Here is a 24,079-nt window from a genome sequence, read left to right as displayed (position 1 = left end):
GAGCGGGTCAGAATTCTCGCTGCAGAGTTCTGAATCAACTGCAGGCGAGACAGATCCTTCTTGTTAAGACAAGAAAACAAACTGTTACAATAGTCCAGACGAGAAGAAACAAACGCATGGATTACAAGCTCCAGATCATGTTGTGACAGCATTTTCCTAAGTTTAGAGATTTTTCTCAGTTGAAGGAAACAGTTTCTGGTCAGTTTTCTACAGTGTTGAACAAGAGACATGTCTTTATCAAATACAACACCCAGGTTTCTCAGGCTCAGTTTGACAGACTGACCCAAGTCACCCAAGTACTGACTCAACCCTGGAATCGTATCATCAGGAGCAATCACCAGAGTTTCAGTTTTGTCCACATTAAGCTGTAAAGTGTTTTCACTCAGCCATTGTTTGATTTCTAGCAAACAATTGAATAGAATAGAATAGAATAGAAAGGCTTTATTCATCCCCAGAGGGGAAACACACTTTCACAACAGCGCAGTTGGAAGAAAATAAAGTGCAAGGAGAAAGAAATAGTACAAGAGATAATACAAAATAAAATAAAAACGATCTTAAAAATATACAAATTATTTACAAAATTAGAAATTGACACTATTAACAAAATAAAATAGAATAAAAAATAAAATAAAATAGAAATAAAAAACGGAAAAAAAATAAAATAAAAAGCACACAAGAAGAAAAACACGCTACGGATTAGCATCAGGATATTTAAAGTAGAGAGTTAAATATCCTGACACCAGTTGGGATGAAGGACCTTCTATAACGCTCCGTCCTACACTGGGGGTGCCTGAGCCACTGAAGGAGCTGGCCAGCTCCTCCACGGTCAGGTGCAGTGGGTGGAGAGCGTTGTCCCTGATGGAGGAGAGTCTGGAGAGTGTCCTCCTCTCTCCCACCTCCTCCACCGAGTCCAGCGAGCGGCCCAGGACAGAGCCGGCCCTCGTGACCAGCCTGTTCAGTCTCTTCCTGTCCCGGTCCGTGCTGCCTGCTCCCCAGCAGACCACAGCGTAGTGGATAGCAGAGGCTACCACGGAGTCATAAAAGGTCCTTAAAAGTGGTCTGCACACTCCGAAGGACCTCAGTCTCCCCAGGAGGTGGAGGCGACTTCGGCCCTTCTTGTACACGGCGTTGATGTGTGTGGACCAGTTCAGTTTATTGTTGAGGTGAACACCCAGGTATTTGAAGCTGTCCACCAGCTCAATGTCCGAGCCCTGGATGCTCACCGGTTGATGTGGTGGGGACTTTTTCCTGAAGTCAATCACCATCTCCCTTGTCTTACCAGTGTTTAAGCAAAGGTAGTTGCTCTCACACCAGTCAACAAAGTCCTTGATGACTGACCTGTACTCCAGCTCACCCCCCCCAGACACGCAGCCCACAATGGCCGAGTCGTCAGAAAACTTCTGGAGGTGACAGCTGCTGGAGTCATAGGTAAAGTCCGCCGTGTAGAGGGAAAAAAGGAAAGGTGACAGCACTGTCCCTTGAGGCACCCCGGTGCTGCAGATGGTCACCTCAGACCTGCAGTCCTGCAGCCTCACATACTGCGGCCTGTTGGTGAGGTAGTCCATCGTCCATGCTGCCAGCTGTGTCCCAACTCCTGCGTCCTCCATCTTCTTCCTTAGCAGCGCCGGCTGGATGGTGTTGACTAAGCTGTTCAGCCTTTGGGGCTCAGTTGGGTCAAATGAGCAGTAGAGCTGGATGTCATCAGCAAAAATGTGATAAGAAACATCTGGAAATCTCTGAATGATTTTACCAAGGGGAATCAAGTACAGCAAAAACAATAAAGGACCCAGAACAGAACCTTGAGGGACTCCACACAACAGATCTGCCGATTCAGACCTCATTTGATTGGCAGATACACTAAAACTGCGCCCAGAAAGGTAAGATGAGAACCATTCTAACACAGACACACTAATGTGTCTCTACTTAACATTGTTTATTATTTACAACCGTCTCAGATGCTCAGATTAAAAAACAAACTTTAAATCTTATTTGAGAGAACATAACTCAAATAAAAGTTTAAAGTTTAAGATCAATAGCTATGCTTTTACAGGGAAAAGATTAAAAGGGTTCATAGGTTCAATTGACGGCACAAAATAAACCAGATAACAGTTATTTTCTTTTAATATAGAGGTTAAATGTCGACTGCAAACCCACATTGAATATCCTATTGTGTGGTATTAATGATGCTAATGTGTGTGTTGGATTGTTTTCTTGTCTAATCAGATTTGAGTTCATCGATTATCTTCTGATCTTACGTACCAGTCTTTGGTAGAATCGTAGTTGCAACAAGGGTTGATGGAAGAATGTTTGGTTCCATTTAAAACGAGACGTATCGTAACGTAATCATCATCAGATCCACGACGACAGCGAAACTGAATCGACAGAATCTTGATGTAGAAAAAAAAGTCTCTTTTGTCTTTGAATTAATCTGTTCTTCCTGAACAAACTATTTTCTTAAATACATAATCCATGTTTAAACAAAGAGGGCTTCATGGTGCCGACGTCAGGGACGACACGTGAAGCCAACTGGTCGCTGTGTTCCTGTGGTTCGTCCACACGCCGCCGACTTTACTGCCGTGAAGTTTGTGGTCACGACCAGTCGTGCTGCGAACACAGACGAGGCGTCGGCTTCATCCAAACACATCTGAACGAGACAACTTGTCAACCGAACGGCGAGGATTATTCCAACTGAAAACAAATGTTTCAAATCAGAAACTGCTAACTCGCGAGGGATGGACTCGGATCTCTAGGTCTTAGTTTAACTGTCACAACGGTCTGAAGTACGGAGAGCATTTACTCAAGCTGATTATCTTTATGGGTTCCATGTGTCTGAGACGAGATTGACTTTATTATTCCCTCTGGAGAACTTCAATCTGTCTGCTCAACATCCACCATCAAAGAGACTCATTAACATCAGAGGAACTCAAGTTCAGCACCACTTACCCACAGTTGTGTCTCTGAGCTCCAGCTTCCACAGGGATTTCTACTGAACCGGCACCGTTGGACCCGAGCCTGGGATGATTCCAGGAATATTGAAGGTTTGTCTCAATATGTCGCGCTTTTAAAAGTGGCCCTTCCTAACACTGCAGGTCAAATCGTATCTTCCTCGCACTGTCAAGTGGTTTGGGTTTTAAATGTACTTATTTTCCCACTAAAGGACAGTTTGTTTGAGTGTTGAAAAAAACGCTCTTTTCTATCTTCTATAAATTTATATATATTTAATAGGATAGTTTAATTCGAAGATATAGAAGTATAAAATATATTACATTAAGTGAAAAATAGAATAAATTAAGTGTAATGTTATAAAGTGAATTATATCACTAATAGATGCAACACTAATAGACTCAGGGACTTATTCATTCCTCGTGTTATTAGACTTTTTCTTTATTATTTAGACAGAGTTTGGGGGCAGAAGCAAAGTGAGGGAATGATATTATTCTGTGTTATCATTTTCTTTATAATTATCTATTTTCCTTATAATTGCACTTTGTTCTTTTATTTGCTCTTTGCACTTATTCTTGCTTTTATGAACTGGAAACCCAATTTCCACAGAAATTAATTAAGTAAGTATATATATTTATAGAGCGCTTTTCTAGATCAGGTTCACAAAGCGCTTAAACAATCAAAACAATACTCAAAAAATATAAACTAAAAAAATCAAGATAAAACTGAGGAGTCCCAGAAAAACAGGGAAAAGCCTGCACGAATAAGAAAGTCTTAAGGTGTCTATCTAATCTAATCTAATAACAAATTAAAATTAAAGTTATTATAGATACAAGCTATTTAACAAACATGTTCTCACTTACTGAACTGACTGAAGTTTATTTTTTTCTGAAAGAAAACATTTAATCAGATCTTTGAATATATTCATTTAAACGTAAAATGTTGTATCAACTTTGTTGTTGTGCACAACTTCATCTGAGTTTTGTTTCATAAATAAAGTACGTAAAACAGTTTTGTGATATTCACTGAAACAGATTTGAGGTGTTAGTGTGATTTGACGTCCAGTGTGTCCTTGAACTGTTTCTGAGGACGAAGTGAAAACAAAAAGATAAGGATAAGTCGACATTTTTAGGTGAAAAATAAAGGTATATTTAAAAAAAGATGAAAACCCGGATCCTATTAAATTAAACCTTTAGATTACATTACTGAGCAAAGTTTCTTTATTTCTTGATAAAAATGTGTGTTTCTACAACTAAACTCTCAAACATTAGATTTCGTGCATCAGCGATAATTGATGACTTTGATTCCCGACCAGCCCAGCGAAGGAAACTGGTCCACGAGGTCCAGTTTATGGACCGAACAGAGTTAGCAGATCGTACACAATGGACTCCAACTTTTGTAGCTGTTGGCAGAACGTGACGCACTTCTGAGATTTCACTGTTGTTTTTGGGAATTCAAGTTTATCGTTATGTAACCCAGTTACATACAAACATACTCCTCCATTTAACTCGCTCCGACCCAGAAAGAAAAACATCTCCTGGCTTTTAACGATCACTGGTTTCATCTCATGACTTGTAGTGAGAAAGTACATCATCTTCGATCGTGTACGAGCGCAGAAACCCTTCATCTTATCGAGGTTCATCTGTCCAGTTACTTCTTTTGACGCAGGAAACTCTAGGTTTCAGCAACAAGCTATTTGTAGTCTGGGTCGGGTCGACCACAGGGTCCCACGGGTGGTACTCTCCGGTGCTGACGTGGATCCTTCACAGGGTCCAACAAGAAGATGTTTGAGATTTAACTTGTTAAACTTGTTTTCTCGACACACAATCGTTCTTTGTAATAAAAGCACAACCATCGAGCCGGAAGGTCGTCTGTTTGCATCCTAGTCATCTTTGACTTGAACTTACTTTTAGCTCGTGTGAGTAACTTCCTGTTGTCAGACAGTTACATGTTTCAGGAAACGTTCTGAAGTCTCTGTGACGAAAAATCCTCATTTAGACACGAACGTTAGAACTGAGTCCTCGTCTTGAAGTGTGACATAGTTTTAAGGCAAATCGTGGATTGTACTGCATGTGAAGGCCGATATTGTAATAGTATCTAGGACAACACAGAGAGAATGTATACCACAGTCAATAATACCCACTTCACTCATGTATTTATAAAAACACATAATACAAAGTAAGATTCATTAGAACATTTATTATTATTATTTTATTGGAATTTCAATTTTTTTTTTTTAATTCAATTCAATTTTATTTTATTTTAAGTGTCTCATCATAACAAAGTTATCTCAAGACACTTTACAGTTGAAGTAAGACTAAAGTGGAGAAAGTAAAAACAGATCCCAGCAATTCAAATTGACTTAAAATAAATAATAATAATAATAATAATAATAATAATAATAGTAGATTTCGACCAATTGAAAATGTAATTCAATTATTCAAGTGAATACATTTTAAATAAGTAATACAATCTAAGACTGATGGTTTGAAATGTTATATTATTTTATTATCTGACACTAGTATTCTTTAACATTTTCTTCACCAGTATTTAAAAAAATATTTAACATCCCATCATTTCAAGAATCGTGCCCACATGTGCATCTTCTCCTCTGCTCAGTCGGTACCAGCAGCCGGACCTGCTGTTTCCACTAATTAGTAAATGAGTCTGACTCGTTCAGATCCAATTACCTTCCCTGAGACGCCGCGGTGGTTCTGCAATGTTGCGCCTCCTTCTCCCCGCCAGCCCATAATAATAATCCCCCTCAGTCAGCAGGACTGCGTGAAGCTAAGCTTCTGTTCAAAGAAATTGTTGTTTTGGTTCTAATCCCGGCGAGCGCCCGGGGCTGGCAGGACGGGACGGGCAGGACGGGCACGACGGGCAGGACGGGCAGGAGGGACAGGATGGGCAGGGCGGGCAGGACGGGACAGACGGGCAGGACGGGCAGGACGGGCAGGACGGACAGGACGGGCAGGACGGGCAGGAGGGACAGGAGGGACAGGAGGGACAGGACGGACAGGAGGGACAGGACGGACAGGAGGGACAGGAGGGACAGGAGGGACAGGACGGACAGGAGGGACAGGAGGGACAGGAGGGACAGGAGGGACAGGAGGGACAGGAGGGACAGGAGGGACAGGACGGGCAGGACGGACAGGACGGGCAGGACGGGCAGGACGGGCAGGAGGGAAAGGACGGGCAGGACGGGCAGGAGGGGCAGGAGGGACAGGAGGGGCAGGAGGGGCAGGAGGGGCAGGAGGGACAGGAGGGACAGGAGGGACAGGAGGGGCAGGAGGGGCAGGAGGGACAGGAGGGGCAGGAGGGACAGGAGGGGCAGGAGGGGCAGGAGGGGCAGGAGGGACAGGAGGGACAGGAGGGGCAGGAGGGGCAGGAGGGGCAGGAGGGACAGGAGGGACAGGAGGGGCAGGAGGGACAGGAGGGGCAGGAGGGGCAGGAGGGACAGGAGGGACAGGAGGGACAGGAGGGACAGGAGGGACAGGACGGGACGGAGGGACAGGAGGGACAGGAGGGACAGGACGGACAGGAGGGACAGGAGGGACAGGACGGGACGGAGGGACAGGACGGGCAGGAGGGACAGGAGGGGCAGGAGGGACAGGAGGGACAGGAGGGACAGGAGGGACAGGACAGGACGGAGGGACAGGAGGGACAGGAGGGACAGGACGGGACGGAGGGACAGGAGGGACAGGACGGGCAGGACGGGCAGGACGGGCAGGACGGACAGGACGGGCAGGACGGGCAGGACGGGCAGGACGGACAGGACGGGCAGGACGGGCAGGACGGGCAGGAGGGACAGGACAGGCAGGACGGGCAGGATGGGCAGGACGGACAGGACGGGCAGGACAGGCAGGACGGGCAGGACGGGCGGGACTGGCAGGACAGGCAGGACGGGCAGGACGGGCAGGACGGGCAGGACGGGCGGGAGGGACAGGAGGGAGAGGACGGGCAGGACGGGCAGGACGGACAGGACGGGCAGGACGGGTGGGACGGGCAGGACAGGCAGGACGGGCAGGATGGGCAGGACGGACAGGAGGGACAGGAGGGACAGGAGGGACAGGAGGGAAAGGAGGGACAGGAGGGACAGGAGGGACAGGAGGGAAAGGAGGGACAGGAGGGACAGGACGGGCAGGAGGGACAGGAGGGACAGGAGGGACAGGAGGGAAAGGAGGGAAAGGAGGGACAGGAGGGACAGGAGGGACAGGACGGGCACATCCTGGTTGAGTTCAGCGTCAGCGACGAGCAACAGAGACGCTGCAGGACGACGGACGCAGGAAGGAAATCACCAAACACCCCAATTAATGAGCCGTCGAGGTCCGACCCGGAGCTCTTCGCTGCATCAATCACACACAACAAGATGTCCAGCAGACCCTGATGGTGGCCCTCGTTCACGTCGCCGTGGCAACACCAACAAAGCTAACAAAGGGGGCACCGGCTCCGCACAGAATACCCAACGATGTTGAGTCACTTCAGGGAGCGACCGGGCCGAACCGCTGAGGCGGATCACTTGAATAGAGGCATCGAGCCAAGTGTGAGTCTCTGGTCTGAGCCTCCATTCATGTCCTCGTGGACCAGAGTCGCGTGGAGTCTTCATCAAGTCATGCGCCGTGAAATAGTCCTGAGAAGTTGAGCTAAATTCTAGAAACTCCAGTCATTCACTCACATGGACCAGACATGAATATCCTGACATTGAATTATTTATTTTATATTACACTTTAAAGATATACCTCATATTTTGTTTTATCGTATTTTATTTTGACTTATTATTTCATTATTTTTCATCTTTATCTTCATCACCTTGAAAAATCCTTTGTTGTGTTAACAATAAAAAGCATAATAAAGGTTTTCTGAATCTGTTAGTTTTGGGGTAGAAACTTAAATACTCATATAAATATTACTTGATGATCGCTCCTGTAAAATGTACTTTAATTTGTTAGTACAAAGGTTTTTCAGTCAATAACACTATAATATTTTATTATATATAACAAAAAATAAAACGATTTATTAAATGTATTATATAAACTCTTTGTACCTTATCATGTAAAGTTTAATAAGTTTAACGGCTTTTCGATATATATTGATGTACTTCATGTATGTCTTTATTTAAACTTGAGGCAACCTTAACTATTTATTAATATTGTTTTGAGAAAATAGGATTTTTTCAATAAACATTTTAATAAACATTTCCTCCAAAACAGTCTCTTTACATTAAAAGAAGTTCAAGTTTAATTCAATTGGTTTAATTACACTTTAAATTTTTGTATGTAATGGTTTTAAGTTTGATGAGTGTAAAGAAATAAAAAAAAAAATTATTTAAACTTATTTACCTAACACTAAACTAAAGTGGTTAATAAGGAATTCAAAAACACCTCTGCAGGTGTACAAAATATTTGTATTTTTAGACACAGGTTTACTGTCAATAATAATGTTTTTTACCTCTGCACCATTTTTGAAGGAGTGTCTTTAAAACTTTGCAAAAAGAGTTAAATACTTTTTTTTGATTAAATTGAAACGCTTTTTTCTTCGTCACTTCCTTCCCGGCTTCTTCATGCATACCTTTATATTTTTATCTTCTTAACAATTTCCAATCTTTCTTTTAAGAATGAAAGTAAAGCACTTTAATGGAAACCTATTGCACATTCTTTGGAATATCTGTTGAATAATCAAATATTTTTAATAGCATCAGCTTTGAATTCTATAATTCATGTATTTAAATGACATGTTTTAGTTGTTTTTCCATTACATTTAAAAACATATTTCCTGAAATATTATTTTTTTCTTACAAAAATGTATTAATAGACAAATTAGTTTCTGCTTGTAATGGTCCCCCTTTCTTTCTTAAAAGCAAAAGTTTACTGTACTTTTTCCTTTTTTCTACCTTAAGCATCACATTAAAGTCACGGTAGTTCTTAGAATTAAGAAAACGGTGAAGTCTGGCTGGAAAACCTCTCATTGTTAGGCAGCGTTAATTCCAGTTGTCGTTTTTCCTTCTCTGCGTCTGCTGCTGTCGACATCCGAGAGGTTTCTCTCCCACATGTCACTCGTCTCTGGTGCACCGACCGCAGATAAACTGTTGACACAAGCGCTGACCGTGAAAATGAAGACGCATCGGATGAGAAGCGTGTGAGTGACGGAGATCTTAATCAAAAGCTGCCTTTTATTTCCACGCCACCAGGATTTATCTGGATGGGAAACAGATGCAGGAATCGTCCTCATCGCGCTCGGCTTGGACGCACACGGAAGAAAACTGCTCGTCGACACATCGACGTCTGAGTGAAGCAACTGTAATAAGATGGAGGGAGAGAAGAAAGTACTTCATCCATGAGGTGTTATTGCAGCTTTTGTTCAGCTTTGCTGAGAGAAAAATAATAATAGTTGTTGATCTTTTTGTGTTCACAGTCTTTGCAACTAAAATATGAATCGTTTGTTTAACCGACGCCATGGAGACGTTCCCTGAGACGTTCCCTGAGACGTTCCCTGAGACGTTCCCTGAGACGTTCCCCGAGATGTTCCCTGAGACGTTCCCCGAGATGTTCCCTGAGACGTTCCCCGAGATGTTCCCTGAGACGTTCCCCGAGATGTTCCCTGAGACGTTCCCCGAGATGTTCCCCGAGACGTTCCCTGAGACGTTCCCTGAGACGTTCCCTGAGACGTTCCCTGAGATGTTCCCTGAGACGTTCCTTGAGACGTTCCCTGAGACGTTCCCTGAGACGTTCCCTGAGACGTTCCCCGAGATGTTCCCTGAGACGTTCCCTGAGACGTTCCCTGAGACGTTCCCTGAGATGTTCCCTGAGAGATTCCCTGTTTTTTTTGTTTTTTTTTAATGAGGGTGAGTATTTTTGCAGATTATTGCCTCTGTATAAAAAAGTTTTATAACTATAACTACGCCATCGAATAAAAAATATTTATTCAACTACTAGTAAGTTACCCTCTTAAGAAGATGCTAACAATAGCAACTTGAAAGATCTTAAGACATTTTTGTTTGTACTTTTCCTTGATTCTCTGAGACTCCTGTGTTGTTCTCGGTGTTGTCTTGATTTTTAAAGTATATATTTTATTGAATATTGTTTTGATTGTTTAAGTGCTTTGTGACCCTGGTCTAGAAAAGCGCTCTACAAATATAAATGACTTACTTACTTACAACTACAACCAAATATATAATGAAGGTGCAGATTTTTTGCAGATTGTTGCCACGATTGGAAAAAAAACATAATTCAAGTAGATTATTATATATATCAACCATTAATAGTAAGTTAACCTCCCTTCAAAGGACATTAAAACTAGCCACACCTAGCATAAGAGAAACTAGATAATACAACTGACAAAAAACAATGATAAGAGTGGATTACTTTTTGAGATTATTGCAACAGTTTAGTAAAAATGCTACGTTCAAGTTAATTATTAAGGCTAATCAGCTGCTACTAGTAAGTTAACCTCTAAAGAAGATGCTAACATTAGCCGCGCCAAGCTAACGAGGAACCTAAAGATACAACTGATGAAAAAACGTTGCACGGTTCATCAAAAGATAGATTCAAAGTGATTATTATTTACATCAGTCATTACTGGTAAGTACATCTCACAAGAAACTACAATTAGCCACGCCTAGCATAACAGAAACATCTTAAGACATTTTTGTTTGTGCTTTTCTTTGATTCTCTGAGACTTCTGTGTTGTTCTCGGTGTTATCTTGATTTTTAAAGTATATATTTTATTGAGTATTGTTTTGATTGTTCAAGCGCTTTGTGACCCTGGTCTGGAAAAGCTCTATATAAATACAAATGACTCACTTACAACTCACAACCACAACAAAATATATAATGAAGGTGCAGATGTTTTGCAGATTGTTGCCACGATTGGAAAAATAAAAGATAAATTCAAGTAGATTATTATGTATATCAACCATTAATAGTAAGTTAACCTCCCTTCAAAAAACGTTAAAACTAGCCACACTAGCATAACAGAAACTTAATAATTGAAATGACAATAAACAAAACAATAATGAAGGTGGAATTTTGTACAAATTAATGCCAAGTTTTAATAAGAGTTCTGCGTTCAAGTTTATGATTATGTATATTAGAAATTATCTATTTAAATTTGCTAAGATTAGTAATGCCTAGCATAGCAGCAACCAAATAATACAACTGACAAAAGAAAAGAAAATATAATAAAAGGTGCCATTTTTGTAGATAATTACCTCAGTTTAATGAAAAATGCTACGTTCAAGTTAATTACTATGTTAAATAAGCTATAACCAGTAGGTTAACCTCCAAAGAAGATGCTAAAATGAGCGATGCCCGGAGAGGAGTCGGACTTCTTTTTGTTTGTAAGCGACGGAGCAAGTAAACGGCACACAGAAGGAAACATCTGCCAACAGTTTAACCATTACCTCAGTTCCCTCATCACAGGAGAGAAATTTGTTCGCCACAGGCTCATTTCATGGTTCATAAGAGACCCCGGAGGCTTAAGAGCTCCAATTTGACGTCTAAAAACAGAGTCGGTTTTTGAAACCTGAGAACGAGAGTACGTATTTTTCTAGGACCACGAAATGACATTTAATCCCATTATTCACCATCTCTCTTATTACCAGATTATCGAGTATATTTTCTTAAATTCAAACACTGGTTAACAAACCCTTGTAGATTTTGGAAAATGAGGTTTCAAAGAGTGTGAAAAGTGACTCGTTGTATTAATGAACTTCAGGTGGAAACACAGTTGAAGTGACTCATTTCGCAGGTGTTTCCAAACGGAAGTGATGCAGACGGACTTTATGGTCGACCAGTAACTTTTAAAGACGCAGTAATGAGTGTGAAATTCCTCAGTTCAGACTCTTGAATGGAGTCGTCGACGACCCGGAGCCTCTCAACATGATTCTGTCACGTCACTGGTTCTGACCCGTCGCTGGATCAGATGTCATGTTCGTCAAGAGTCTTTTGTTGCGTCTTTCCCATCATGTAATCCTGATCCCAGATCAGACGTCACCTCGATAACATGAGCCTTTAATGCTTCCAGTCAGGATTGTATGATTTATGTCTCCGTCACGACACGATGGATTTCTTCTCGCTCTTCAGAGAGTTGTTTTTTTAGAACATGATCAGTTCCTAAACCAATAAATCATTTGTACAAAACCTGCTTGTCAGAATAAACTACCAGAAAACTGTGGACGTTGCAGCTCAAATCTACACCTAAACAACATGACAACAGATCCGACTGTTCAGATCAAACATCAGCAAAGAATCAATGCATACAATCACATGATTATACAACTTATAATCATCATGTTTTTATTGATCAATCAATTAGGGCTGTACGATATATCGAAAAAATATCGATATCGCGATATTGTCACGTGTGATATGCATCGAAAACATGTGATAATTTATCATTTTTTATTGTATAAATCAAGCATTTCTTAAATACACACTTCTACCAATCAGTGTCAGGTTCTGTAAAGTTGTAAATTTGTACTTCTATGTCTCGTTGTTGTTTACGTCACCGTCCCTGATATTTATGCGCTTTGTGACCCTGGTCTATAAAGGGCGATTTGCAAAAAAATATTTCTTACTAACTTACTTATAGTCTCCGTTCCAGGTTTGTTGTGTAATTCTGTGTCAATTTTTTTATTTTTACGGTTATTTTTATTCAGATCAATTTATGTATCAATCAATTCATCTCATTATAATATGCAGGCCTGACAGGAAGTGATATATGTTGTATATAATTGTATCCAATGACTTTTATGACAAAAGAAATTAAATAAATGCCTTTTATCGCAATATTGGTTAAAAAAAACCTTTAAAAAGTCCCGGATCGATGTCTGTGACATTGTTCGGATTCCAAAAGTCACCACAAATGTACAAACCATCGGTCGCCAAATCAAACAAACATGGCCGACAAAGTACTTTATCAAAGCTCCCGCACGTCTGCGTCTCTCTTCACCAGATCCAAACACAGATGTTGTGATTTCCTTCCTGCACCTCAAACCCTCTACAACCGATCTGGCCAATGTCAACAAAGTGTTGTTGACCTTTGTCACGCTCTCCAGGGTTCGGTTCCACAACAAGAGATCTGCTCTCATTATGGTCGAGGCACGAACTCCGATTGTTCGTCGTGCCCACACCGAGCTTCATCCGTTTCTATGATTGTAGGTTTGAGGAAAAAACGGTTATGAATATCCTGAAGCTTATTACGACTCCAGGAATGTAGCGGTGAGTCTGTCGACGCAGCAGAACCTGCTCCGGTATCACTTTCACTTCACACAACCTCAACTTCTGGAGAGTCATTAGAGAAGCACCGCAGATCTCTAATGCTTCTGACAGAAGTTCAGACGAGCACAGATGCTCGAGCGTCGCACCTTCAGGACGACTTCATCGGGTTTGAGGCGACTTTTTAACTCCAACACTGAGTAGCTGTCAGAGCTGGAGACTTAAATCTCCAAATGTTAGTCACGAACGTCTATATCTAACTTGACAAAACACTTAGTTCAAGTTTGGCCTTCAGATTATTGAATGATAGAATTTAACATTTCAAATGTTGAAACTATGTTTTATTTATTTTTTACTGGAATGTTTTTTTTTAAACATTGGATTATTTGTATACTTTTACCATTTAATTCAAAAAATATATTTGTGATTTATTATTTAATTCAATATTTTTTGATATTAAAAGGTTGACTTTTAAAAATTTAATTTTTAATACGATATTTTCAAATATTTATATATATTTTAATTAGAAATTAATGAAACATAAATGTTCTAAATTCAATAGTTGTTTTATTTGTAGCCTTTTAAATTCAATATTAAAATGCTGGTATAATATTGTCACCAGACAATAGAGTCTCGAACCAAAAGGCTTTATCCAATCATGCGTCGGGCAGACGATCATGTGACGACTTAACTTAACTGATGCGTCAATGAATCATGTCGTATTCCAACGGTATTGTCTGGTCAAACTATTATTCCTACATTTTTATGTTGAATTTAAAAGTCTAAAAATTTAAAAATATATATTGTATTTTTGAAATGTTTTTTTTATTATTATTATTGGAATTAGAATATCAAACTTAATAGTTTAAAAAACATTCATTTAAAAAATATTCACTCATTTAATTAATTAAAAAACAAAACACAAATTCAACCTTTCAATAAAGAAATATTGAATTGAATTATTTGAAAAAAAATAATCAATGCTTAAATTAAACAACATTTTAAGAAAACAAGTCTCAACAGTTTAATGTTACATCGATTTAAATTCTGACGCTGATATACTTTCACACTCGTGTGTTTAACTTCCAGACCAACAAGTTTCACTTCATCTCAGCAGCAGATGTTCGTCTCCAGTTAACGTTTAACTCGACAAAAACACTGGTCGTCACGACGACAGCCTTGACACCACGAGGTCGGCGTGAGTGACAGGTGCCGGACCGTCGCTTCTGGAAGGTGTCGACAGGAACGCGAGGACACGCTCGTCGACAACACGCTCGAAAGGTCGGCGTCGTGGACGGGAACGAGGTCTCGGTGTTGATGTGGATCAACTTACCCGGGAGATGGTGAGGGGCAGACAGAAGTCCTTCCCTCCTTGGAGTCTGAAGCCCCACGGAGCAGGTCCAGGCAGGGAGACGCTGTAGCTGCTGCTCATGATTCACCTGCAGGTGAAGAAAACATCTCTTAGTACTGATTCTACAGCAATAAAAACACGAGAATTGACTCCATTATTACATAAACTGTGTTTGTTTCTGTCTCTTCTTCACGTCTGTGAAGGAGTCCAGGATCGACTCCAACAAATCACCAAGTTTTACAAAATGTATCTTATATTATTCCCCTTTAACAGCAAATAAATACAATTTCAAATATTGCTCGTTTCCTATTTCCAAAGACCACTCCACGGCAAAGTGTGGCCAGTGAAACTCTGAATTTTTTTTAGATATTCCTTGATTATAGTAAGTATTTCAATGCATTTGTTTTAGGTAGAACATTATTTTTGTTTCTCTTGAACAGTTGGTTCATTTATAAACTGTTCAGTGATGCCTTTTTTTTGTAAAACTGAGCTTGTTAGTATTTGTTTTCTTCTAAAATCCATGTTTTTCTATTAGTAGTATTTATAATAAATGCATATGTAATTAATAAATTGTGTTGTGAAGTTGTTCATTGATGTTATTCTTTATGTACAGTGTTTGAAATCAAGTTTAATATTGAGTCTGAACACATTGTTGAGCTTTTTTTTATACATCCCGACAACACTCTTGTTTTCCGTCTCTGTGTAACAGTTTATTTTCAATTTATTTTCGGGGGCCACGTGATATACCGTGAATTTAAGGGGCCGTCAAGCCGATAGACAGAAGGAAAAATAAAATAAAAACTCTTTAACAGCAAATAAATACAATTTCAAGTGTATACATGCTATAATAATTGATATAATATAATAAGTTTCCAAATTAACTGGACAAGAAATACTCCAAAATGAATAAATATTTTCTTTAGTTGTCAGAAATACCATATGATCATCTAATAGTTTACTTTGACCTGGTTCTGTTGTGTTCCATACACAGTATCCCAGGATTCTACTTCAAGATGCTGATCTTCAGCCGCCGCTCTTTGGAAAACTCATCCGGTGGGACCGGGAGTTTGGAAGTAAAAACCCGGCAACAGAACCGCATCGTTTGCTCAAACGCTGACGGGACTCTCACGCGACCCGGCTCGCATGAATCCACATCTCAGTCCTGGCACCGGCACAGATCCGCTATAAACAAGTTCCCCGACGTTGAGCTTGAATGATTTGTTGTTCACACTTGAATTAGTCCTTCACAGATTTTCACAGACGCGGTAACAGATCCACTCAAATGTATGGCTCGACTGTTGAGGTCTGTTTAGGTTGTCGACTCTGGACTAATGACTCGGGGTAGGGGGGCACACCGGGGGGGCACACCGGGGGGGCACTCCATGCTTGTTTTGTTAGGGATCAGAGCTTTATTTCTTTGCTTTAACTCAAATCTTTAGTAGATGATATGAAGAGTAAAAGTAATTCAATATTACATCCAGAAATATGACAAGAAATATTTATATTTTACATCCCGAAAAGTTGTTTTTAATAGATATTAAGGCATCATATTGTAACATTGACTATGTTCTTTTTAAAGTTGCGATAGGTCTGACTTAGTACTAGTTGCCTCAGAGAACCAAATGGTGATGAAGGGAATGATCACCTGGAGTTACACTTGAAATTCATCTTTGTTTTAGGGCCTTTTAACCAACTTTTCATTTGCTTTGTAAAGAAGAAGTTTTTTTTCAACAAATAAAGTACTTGTACTTGTGTATTTTCAAGAATCTTGGGATACGATGCATATCACGATACATGGGCAATGATACGATATATAGTGATAGTGTAGTAACAAGGATGTATTTGTAGTATTGTCGAGTACTTGACTCTGGTGTTATGATAGTGTGGTAACAACTATATATGTGTAGTATTGTCCAGTACTTGACGCTGGTGTTGGAGATAGTGTAGTAACAAGTATATATGTGTAGTATTGTCCAGTACTTGACTCTGGTGTTGTGATAGTGTAGTAACAAGGATGTATTTGTAGTATTGTCCAGTTGACTCTGGTGTTGTAGTATTTACAGACCACATGACTCTTGACGAAGTCGTAACTACTTTCATTTGTTTTCAAACCAAAATATGTCCAAACATCTGCTTTAAAAGCTGCTGGACTCACTGTATCCTCTCGTCCTCAGTCATCGCCGGGATCCAGCGGGATTTCATTGTTTCTTTACTTGCGGAGGATGTAATGACTGCCGCCAACTAATGGTCGGAAGTTGAATTGAAACACAAAAGTGAACCAACGCTGTAGAAAAATTTAATGTTATTTGTAATAAAAAAAAAGAATACGATTATTTGATTAAAAAGATGTTACTGAAATATAAAACAGCAAAGAACTATGATGGATACACTGCTGTTAATTATCGATAGAGTGTGATAGTAATTGTTGTGATATTTAAGTTTATTTAAGCAGATAATAGAACAACAATTGTCAAATAACTTCTCACACTGTCGAGAACAAGAAGAGTAACAAGAGACAAAACGTTAAGGAGATGAAGTTGAATATAAATGATGGTATAGTTCAGGACTTCGAGAAGTACTTCTTCCTTCTTTGACTTTAGACTTTCTCAGAACTTGCTCCCCTGCAGCTGCACTTTGAACCCCAAATCTCAGCGACCTCTCCATGAACCTGCCGCCGACAACACGAGAGCTCAAACTGGGACAAGCTGCCATTTCAAAGTAAGAATAAAATCAAGCGTCTTGTGTAAATAATGATAAAATGTCTATGAAACTGATAAACTCTTAAGAGCAGTTTAAAGTACGCTGCATTACTTCACCGTTGGATCAGAACACGGACTCCAGGTTAGCAACAAGTGCGTGAAAATCAAACAGACGGATCCAACAATGAGTCAAAACCATAAAATGAATCTGCGACGTAATGAACCGAGTCGACTTCCTTGGAAACCTCGTATAAATACACGTCCTCTGGACGAGGAATCGGCAACAAGAAAACATGTTGTGTTGGTGTAATGTCACCATGTGAGCCTCGGAGCACGAGATCACAAGAGCAAACAGATCCCATGGAAATGTGTCACCTCTGGCCTGCCCGACAGGAAGGGTGGATTCAGACACGGAACCTTGACATCGCAGCCAAAATCAATATTTCAAACACATGATGGAGTATGAGAGACGGACAGCTTGGAAATGAGAAAAATGTATAAATGTTTAAGAAGCCGTTTTGAGTCCATTTAGTGGATGATGGGAATTCAAAAGATTATATTTCAGTCCATGGAATAATTAGTTTAGTTTCTTTAGACGCTGGATCCAGCCTCAGTGTTATTAGTGCTGTTAAATATATTAACTCACTCCCGTCACTGGTCGATCACACAAACCTATCTTTAGTATGAAGTGAAAAAATATTTGTTTATCATGTCATTTAAAATAAGGAAAAAATAAGAAAAAAGTTTCTTCATAAAGTCGTGTATTCTCTACAAGATGCAGAAACGTGTAGAAAATACAAACAAAAACAGTCATATAGAAAGTACTGTAAGATAACACATGAAAATAATTATCATTATACAATTACACAGACAGAAGTGAACAACTTATTTTTATTATTCCTTATTTCCTTAGATTATGCTATTATTTACTATTTCAAATGAAAGATTTGTATACAATGAAATTCACAGTTAATTTTTGTGTTGAGAAGTTACTTGAGAGTTGTTTCTGCTTAGATAGACTTAAATATCAAAGGATTTACTTTCATGATACTGTATGGATAATTAACATCACTGTATTGATCATCGTTCTTTTATTGTTTATATTTCAATGAAGTTTGCAATAAAATAACTTGATTCTTTTTTTAAGAATTTGTTCATTTTTGTGTTGCATTCTAACTTCCAATGCTAGATGGCAGCAGTCATCACGATCTCCACAACTAGAGGAACAATGAAATCCAGTGAGATCGCAGAGATGACTGAGGACGAGAGGATACAGTGACTAAAGCCACTTTTAAAGCTGATGTTTGGACATATTTTGGTTTGAAAACAAATGAAAGCAGTTACGACTCCTCATGTGGTCTGTAAATACTACAACATCAGAGTCAAGTACTGGACAATACTACACATATATACTTGTTACTAAACTATCACAACACCAGAGTCAAGTACTGGACACTACTACAAATACATCCTTGTTACTACACTATCACAACACCAGAGTCAAGTACTCGACAATACTACAAATACATCCTTGTTACTACACTATCACAACACCAGAGTCAAGTACTGGACAATACTACACATATATACTTGTAACTACACTATCACAACACCAGAGTCAAGTACTGGACAATACTACACATATATACTTGTTACTACACTATCACAACACCAGAGTCAAGTACTGGACAATACTACACATATATACTTGTTACTACACTATCACAACACCAGAGTCAAGTACTGGACAATATTATACATATATACTTGTTACTACACTATCACTATATATCACTATACAGTATATCATATTGTTGTCCCTGTATCGTGATACGTATCAAGAGATTCTTGACTAATTATAAATACTTAATCACAGTAAAGCGCATCAATGAAGCCACCATGTGTTACATGTATATATACGTACATGCATTATTGTTATATTTTGCTAAAATTGTCTATTATCTATGAGATCAAATTTATTATTTTGTAAATTGAGAAATATCTGTACAGATTAAACATAGTTTCCTGATCAGTGAGTCACGACTACACCAGAAAAGTCGTAATTGAAGCAGCATCTCGTCGTCGGTGACTAATCCCCTCGGGGTCAACATCTGCTCCGGAGCCTCACCTGGTCAGTCTCTGAGCCCGGAGGGCGAGACTTTAAAGACCTGCTGCCGGTGAAATAAAAGTGCTTGTGAAAGTGATAGTGTGGACGGTGAAAAAACAGCTGGACGGACCCACGATCCAGTACCTCCCGTTATATATTTAAAAACATGTTTTCATGTTTTTGTCTTTCTTTTGGCCTGATGGCCCCTCTCTACACTCACAGTACACACTGTGGCCCTTGTGCAAATCTAATTGCCAACCCCTGATCTAATAATACACATATCAATTTTACTGAAAACTTTCGTCAGGACACTCCCGCACTCGTTTCACAATGTTGTCCAAGAGCCAAAAAATGATCTGATAAGAAAAAACTGTGATCAGATAAGAGGAAATCATGAAGTTCCCAGAAGATTCCATCAGGATTGTATTTCATATCACGGCGAAAACTGCACCAGCAGTGATACGACGATTATTTTGTCTGTGGCACAGTTTGATTTCCTAATATGGAGATAGTGTCGTGATCTCAAGTTACTGCTTGTCTCGCACTCCAACGCTATCATGCATCGACATGAGCCGACACACCTTGGATGTTCCCGAGCACACGGGGCTCAGGCCTGGTTATTATCAGCAGAACTCACGTCAACACGTCCCAGAGCTCGTTCAAACCCGGCTCTGCTTTTATTTCACCACCTCGGCTCTTTATCAACGACTTTCCTGTTGTAATTGGACTCAAGCGCTGGAGATATTTCAGCACTTGAACTGCGAGGAAAAATGCTTAAAACACAGTCAAGACACCTTCAAGGAAACTGTGGACAAGCCTCCAGAGATATCTTATCAGAGCCACGACGAAAACCAGACGGATTCAAATATTTTGAAGGTTATAAAGAGATTTTTCTACTCATGTTGTTCAACTTCTTAAGAAATCCCATCATGCATCATAGTTAAGGAGGTATTAAAAGTAACTGTCCAGGAGGGTAGTTTGCCAAGACACACATATTAAATGAACCTTAATAATAATAAAATTATTGCTTGACTTTATCCTTATCTGCACCCATGTCTCTTTCTCACCACAGCAATGCGTGCACAATTACACATACAGTGTTCGCACCACCAGTCAAGATAAGCTAAAAACCGGTCAAGCTTTGATTTCTTAGACTGTGTGTTAAAAACATTATATAATAATTGTTGTATTGTTGTATTGATATAATTTAAATTGTTTTCTGCTCCCAGTTAACACCCTGTTGCATTTAAACACCTGAAATTAAATATAAGTTTGCAGTGAAACACTTCAGATGTAGAAGACGCAAATCATTACTTCTTTATAAAATGTTTTTTTTAAATAGGTCTGGTGGAATAAAAACTTTTTTTTTTATATTTCATGCTTGTGTCTGATATCAACTACTACTACACAAAAACCTTAACTGCTTAATTATTCTTAACACAATTTTAGGGGTAACGTTATCACAAGGAATATAGTTTGAATAAAGCTTTTCTACAATAATCTAAAATAGTTTAAAGATGTTTTTGTCATTCAGTCGTTTCAAAATCAAGTCAGCATTATCCACCTTAACCTAGTATATCCCCTTCATAGCCCATCTTTAAAAAATATTACGAATAAAGTCGAGGTGTATTTGTTGGAACTTCAAATTGAAAAATAAAAGTATAAAGTTCATTTTTTAATGGACATTACATGTACATATGAAAATATTCTGGATTTACTGCTGTTTCTGGTTTATTGTAGTGAAGAGACTCAATAAATCATGAACCAGACGTGAACTGAGCCTTTAATTGAACATAAATCCTTCTTTTTTTTTTACTACATGTGTATAAATCGAAGTGGAAAAGTGATCCAGTAGCAACTGAGGTTTCACCCAACAGTGGTTTTGTTTATTGCTGGGACTCACATGTTTATATCCACCATATGAATCTCCTAAAATAACAGAAGTGGAAGTTTTTATAGCAGATTATATAAGAGCAGAAGTTTAAAAAACTCACAGAAAGACTCAAACTTCTCACATTCAACACGTCCGTGTGAAAAAAACAAACTTCCTCCATCATCAGCTGAACTTCATGAGACATTTGTGTTGACTTTGTTGAAGAAAACACACCGTTACTCTTATTATTTGACCAGAGAAGGTGATGAACATGTCAGTCAAAGAGGGTGTGAGACAGTCGTGTCAATTCAATTTATTGATCTATTATTATTGGTATAATTTAAAGAATATATAGAATCTTAACACGAATATAATAAAGGGTTAAAAAAAAAGTTATTCGCAGGGGTCTTACCGTGTGAAGCCGGTTCTGGTGTCGGGAGGAGAAGCGGGTCGGAGGTGGTCGAGGCTTCAGTTCAATAACTGTTCTGAGCGGAACCAAACTTCCGCGTGTAGAGGGACCGCTGTGGGCGGTGCACACGCGGGCGAGGGCGGGAACCTGGAGGCGGACGAGGAGCGGCGACACGGAGCAGGTGAGGCGGACTGACGTCTTCTTCACGAGGCTGAAGACAGGAGGTCAGACTCAAGGACGAACTATTGATAGAACCACATGGTTCTGCTCGTGAGGAACTCTTGGCTCTGCTAAGTTGAATTCATGCATATTAGTTGCTAAATATTAGCAACTATTAGTTAGCAACTAATAGTTAGCAACCAGGCTACACGCTAACTTCATAAGTTTGTTTACTTTATACATTAACACTCGTTTTTACAGAATAGCTTATCTTTTAAGTCAGTGTTATACAAATACATTTCCTCAGGGGCCACATTTCACACTGTGACCATTGTCAGGGGCCGTCGAGCAAATAAAAATAAAGGAGCAAAGAACAAAATAAAGAAACTTTTTTTTAAAAAAACAAGGGGGGAAGCATTTAACATAAACCTTCATTTTTAACAATATATTTATTAACCTTTTTAATAAAAAAAAAACACTTGTTAAAAAGTATTTTTTATTCTAATAATGATTTCAATATTTACGTAAATGCTAAAGAATACCTTCAGGGGTTCGTTAAACAACCTTTTTTAAATCCCTTTGAAGTTGTTAAGTTAAGTTCATCATGTCTAACCACCAAACATATATTAAAACTCTTCACTACTAACTGAGCGGTCCAACCTGTTGGTTTGCAGGAAGGCACTTATGAATTTAAGACTCATTTGTTCATAGGGTCTTGTTTTCATACCACTGTCCTAGTAGTACAGTATTTATTTCTTTAAAATAACTAATGTTTTAGGGACATTTCTTTATGCCAGAAAAATATTAAAATAATAATTTTCTAGATTATTTAAGATGTAATTGTAACTTTTTATTTTATTTTTGTTTTGTCATTTTATTTAGCTTTTTTTCTCTCTTTTTTTTTACTTTTCTTTATGGCCCCTCACAACAGTCACTTTATATTATTTGGACCCTGAGGAAATGTAATAACTCACCACTGATTTAGATCTATTTTTCCCACCTAGTTTTTCACCATCATTCTATACTTACTTGGATATAAACAAACAATTTTCTAGTTGGACTCATTTTCCTCAACTACAAGCCAGTAAATAAGTAATTTATATTTGTAGAGAGCTTTTCCACACCAGGGTCACAAAGCGCTTAAACAATCAAAACAATACCGAATAAAATATATACTTAAAAGGTCAAGTAGACGGTTACGTCACTCATAGTTGTCAATGTTCCTTCATACCTATACCTTATATGGGTCTGACTCACGGTCTTTGTAAACTATAAATATGACTCGCTCTCCATCAAACAACTTTTCCTACAGCACTACCAACCCTACGTAAGTATTGACATCCTCGTGTGTTAGCAGTACACGGTACACAGAGTCATGTGACTCTCATATTTGAGTTTATTTTTGCACGGCCGAGAGCATTTTTAGTGCGACACATGTGATGTCATCATCCTCAGGAATGTGACTTGGAGACGATAGTTTTATGGAAGAAATATCTTTCACCTGTGACAAGGCATCAGGTGTTGCATCAATGATGTCATTTGTTCCAGCGTTTGGAATTCAAGCAAACGAAACTGAAGACGTCAGGTTTTTTATTTTTTTATTGTTTTTATTGTTTATGAAAAATTGCTGGGTATTGGAAAAAAACAATTTCCCGAAGGAGACCTCCTGAGGGATCAATAAAGTTTTACCTTACCTTACCTTTTTAATTAGGTGTGTCTTGACTCGACTTTCAGAATCAGAATCCTTTATTGCCAGTGTTGTCAAAGTTACATGAATTGTTTCAGGTGTCATTAACAATATTTCCCGTATGAGACCTCCTGAGGGATCAATAACATTTTATCTATCTATCTCTTACAGAATAAAACAATGACACATTTATTGGTAATGTTTGGAGATCTTATCGTGACCACTTTAATGGGTTGTTTTTTTTTAACTAACTTTTTACCTATTTATTGTTAGATCTGTTTCAGTTCGGATCCTTTTTTAGTGATTTGGCGACTCGGGTCGATGATTTAGTCGAATAGTGGCGCTCTCTAGCGGCCAATTAGATTAATGCATTTCTGTCCGTAAGATTGATTTACTGCAACAACTCGAATATAAAGCCCTGGGGTGATGGTTTAATTGGTCTTCTCCTCACCTGGGAGATAACAAGACCTTCTCTTTCCAGATATTTTCAAGAGTTGACTTCATAAGAGTTGACTGATGTTCTCGATTTAAACAAATGCAGATATATATTTTTAGTTTACAGAGGTTGCTGCATGTTTTATTTCATTTTTTAATCACGTTTTGTTTTATTTCCAGCTAAAAGCCTTTAAAATCCATT

At 39.2% G+C, this 24,079-nt stretch overlaps 1 protein-coding gene across 2 annotated transcripts in view; it reads right to left on the bottom strand.

The window, feature by feature from the left end:
* Positions 1–21,717, bottom strand: part of pdlim5b (PDZ and LIM domain 5b) — a 59,141-nt gene extending 37,424 nt beyond the window's left edge. For both annotated transcript variants that reach the window (XM_087790537.1, XM_087790538.1), the window contains exons 1-2: positions 21,600–21,717; positions 14,491–14,596 (exon numbers count right to left, since the gene is read on the bottom strand). In XM_087790537.1, the coding sequence (XP_087646663.1) occupies positions 14,491–14,589 (99 nt within the window). In that variant the 5' untranslated portion in view covers positions 14,590–14,596; positions 21,600–21,717. The remainder of the gene's footprint in view (positions 1–14,490; positions 14,597–21,599) is intronic.
* Between the last annotated feature and the right edge of the window lie 2,362 nt (positions 21,718–24,079).

Source organism: Callionymus lyra, chromosome 5, assembly GCF_982586985.1.
Source record: "Callionymus lyra chromosome 5, fCalLyr1.hap1.1, whole genome shotgun sequence".
In the NCBI taxonomy this organism is placed as follows: Eukaryota; Metazoa; Chordata; class Actinopteri; order Syngnathiformes; family Callionymidae; genus Callionymus; species Callionymus lyra.
Note: the sequence above shows the minus strand (reverse complement) of the source record. Positions and strands in the feature narration are given on the sequence as shown.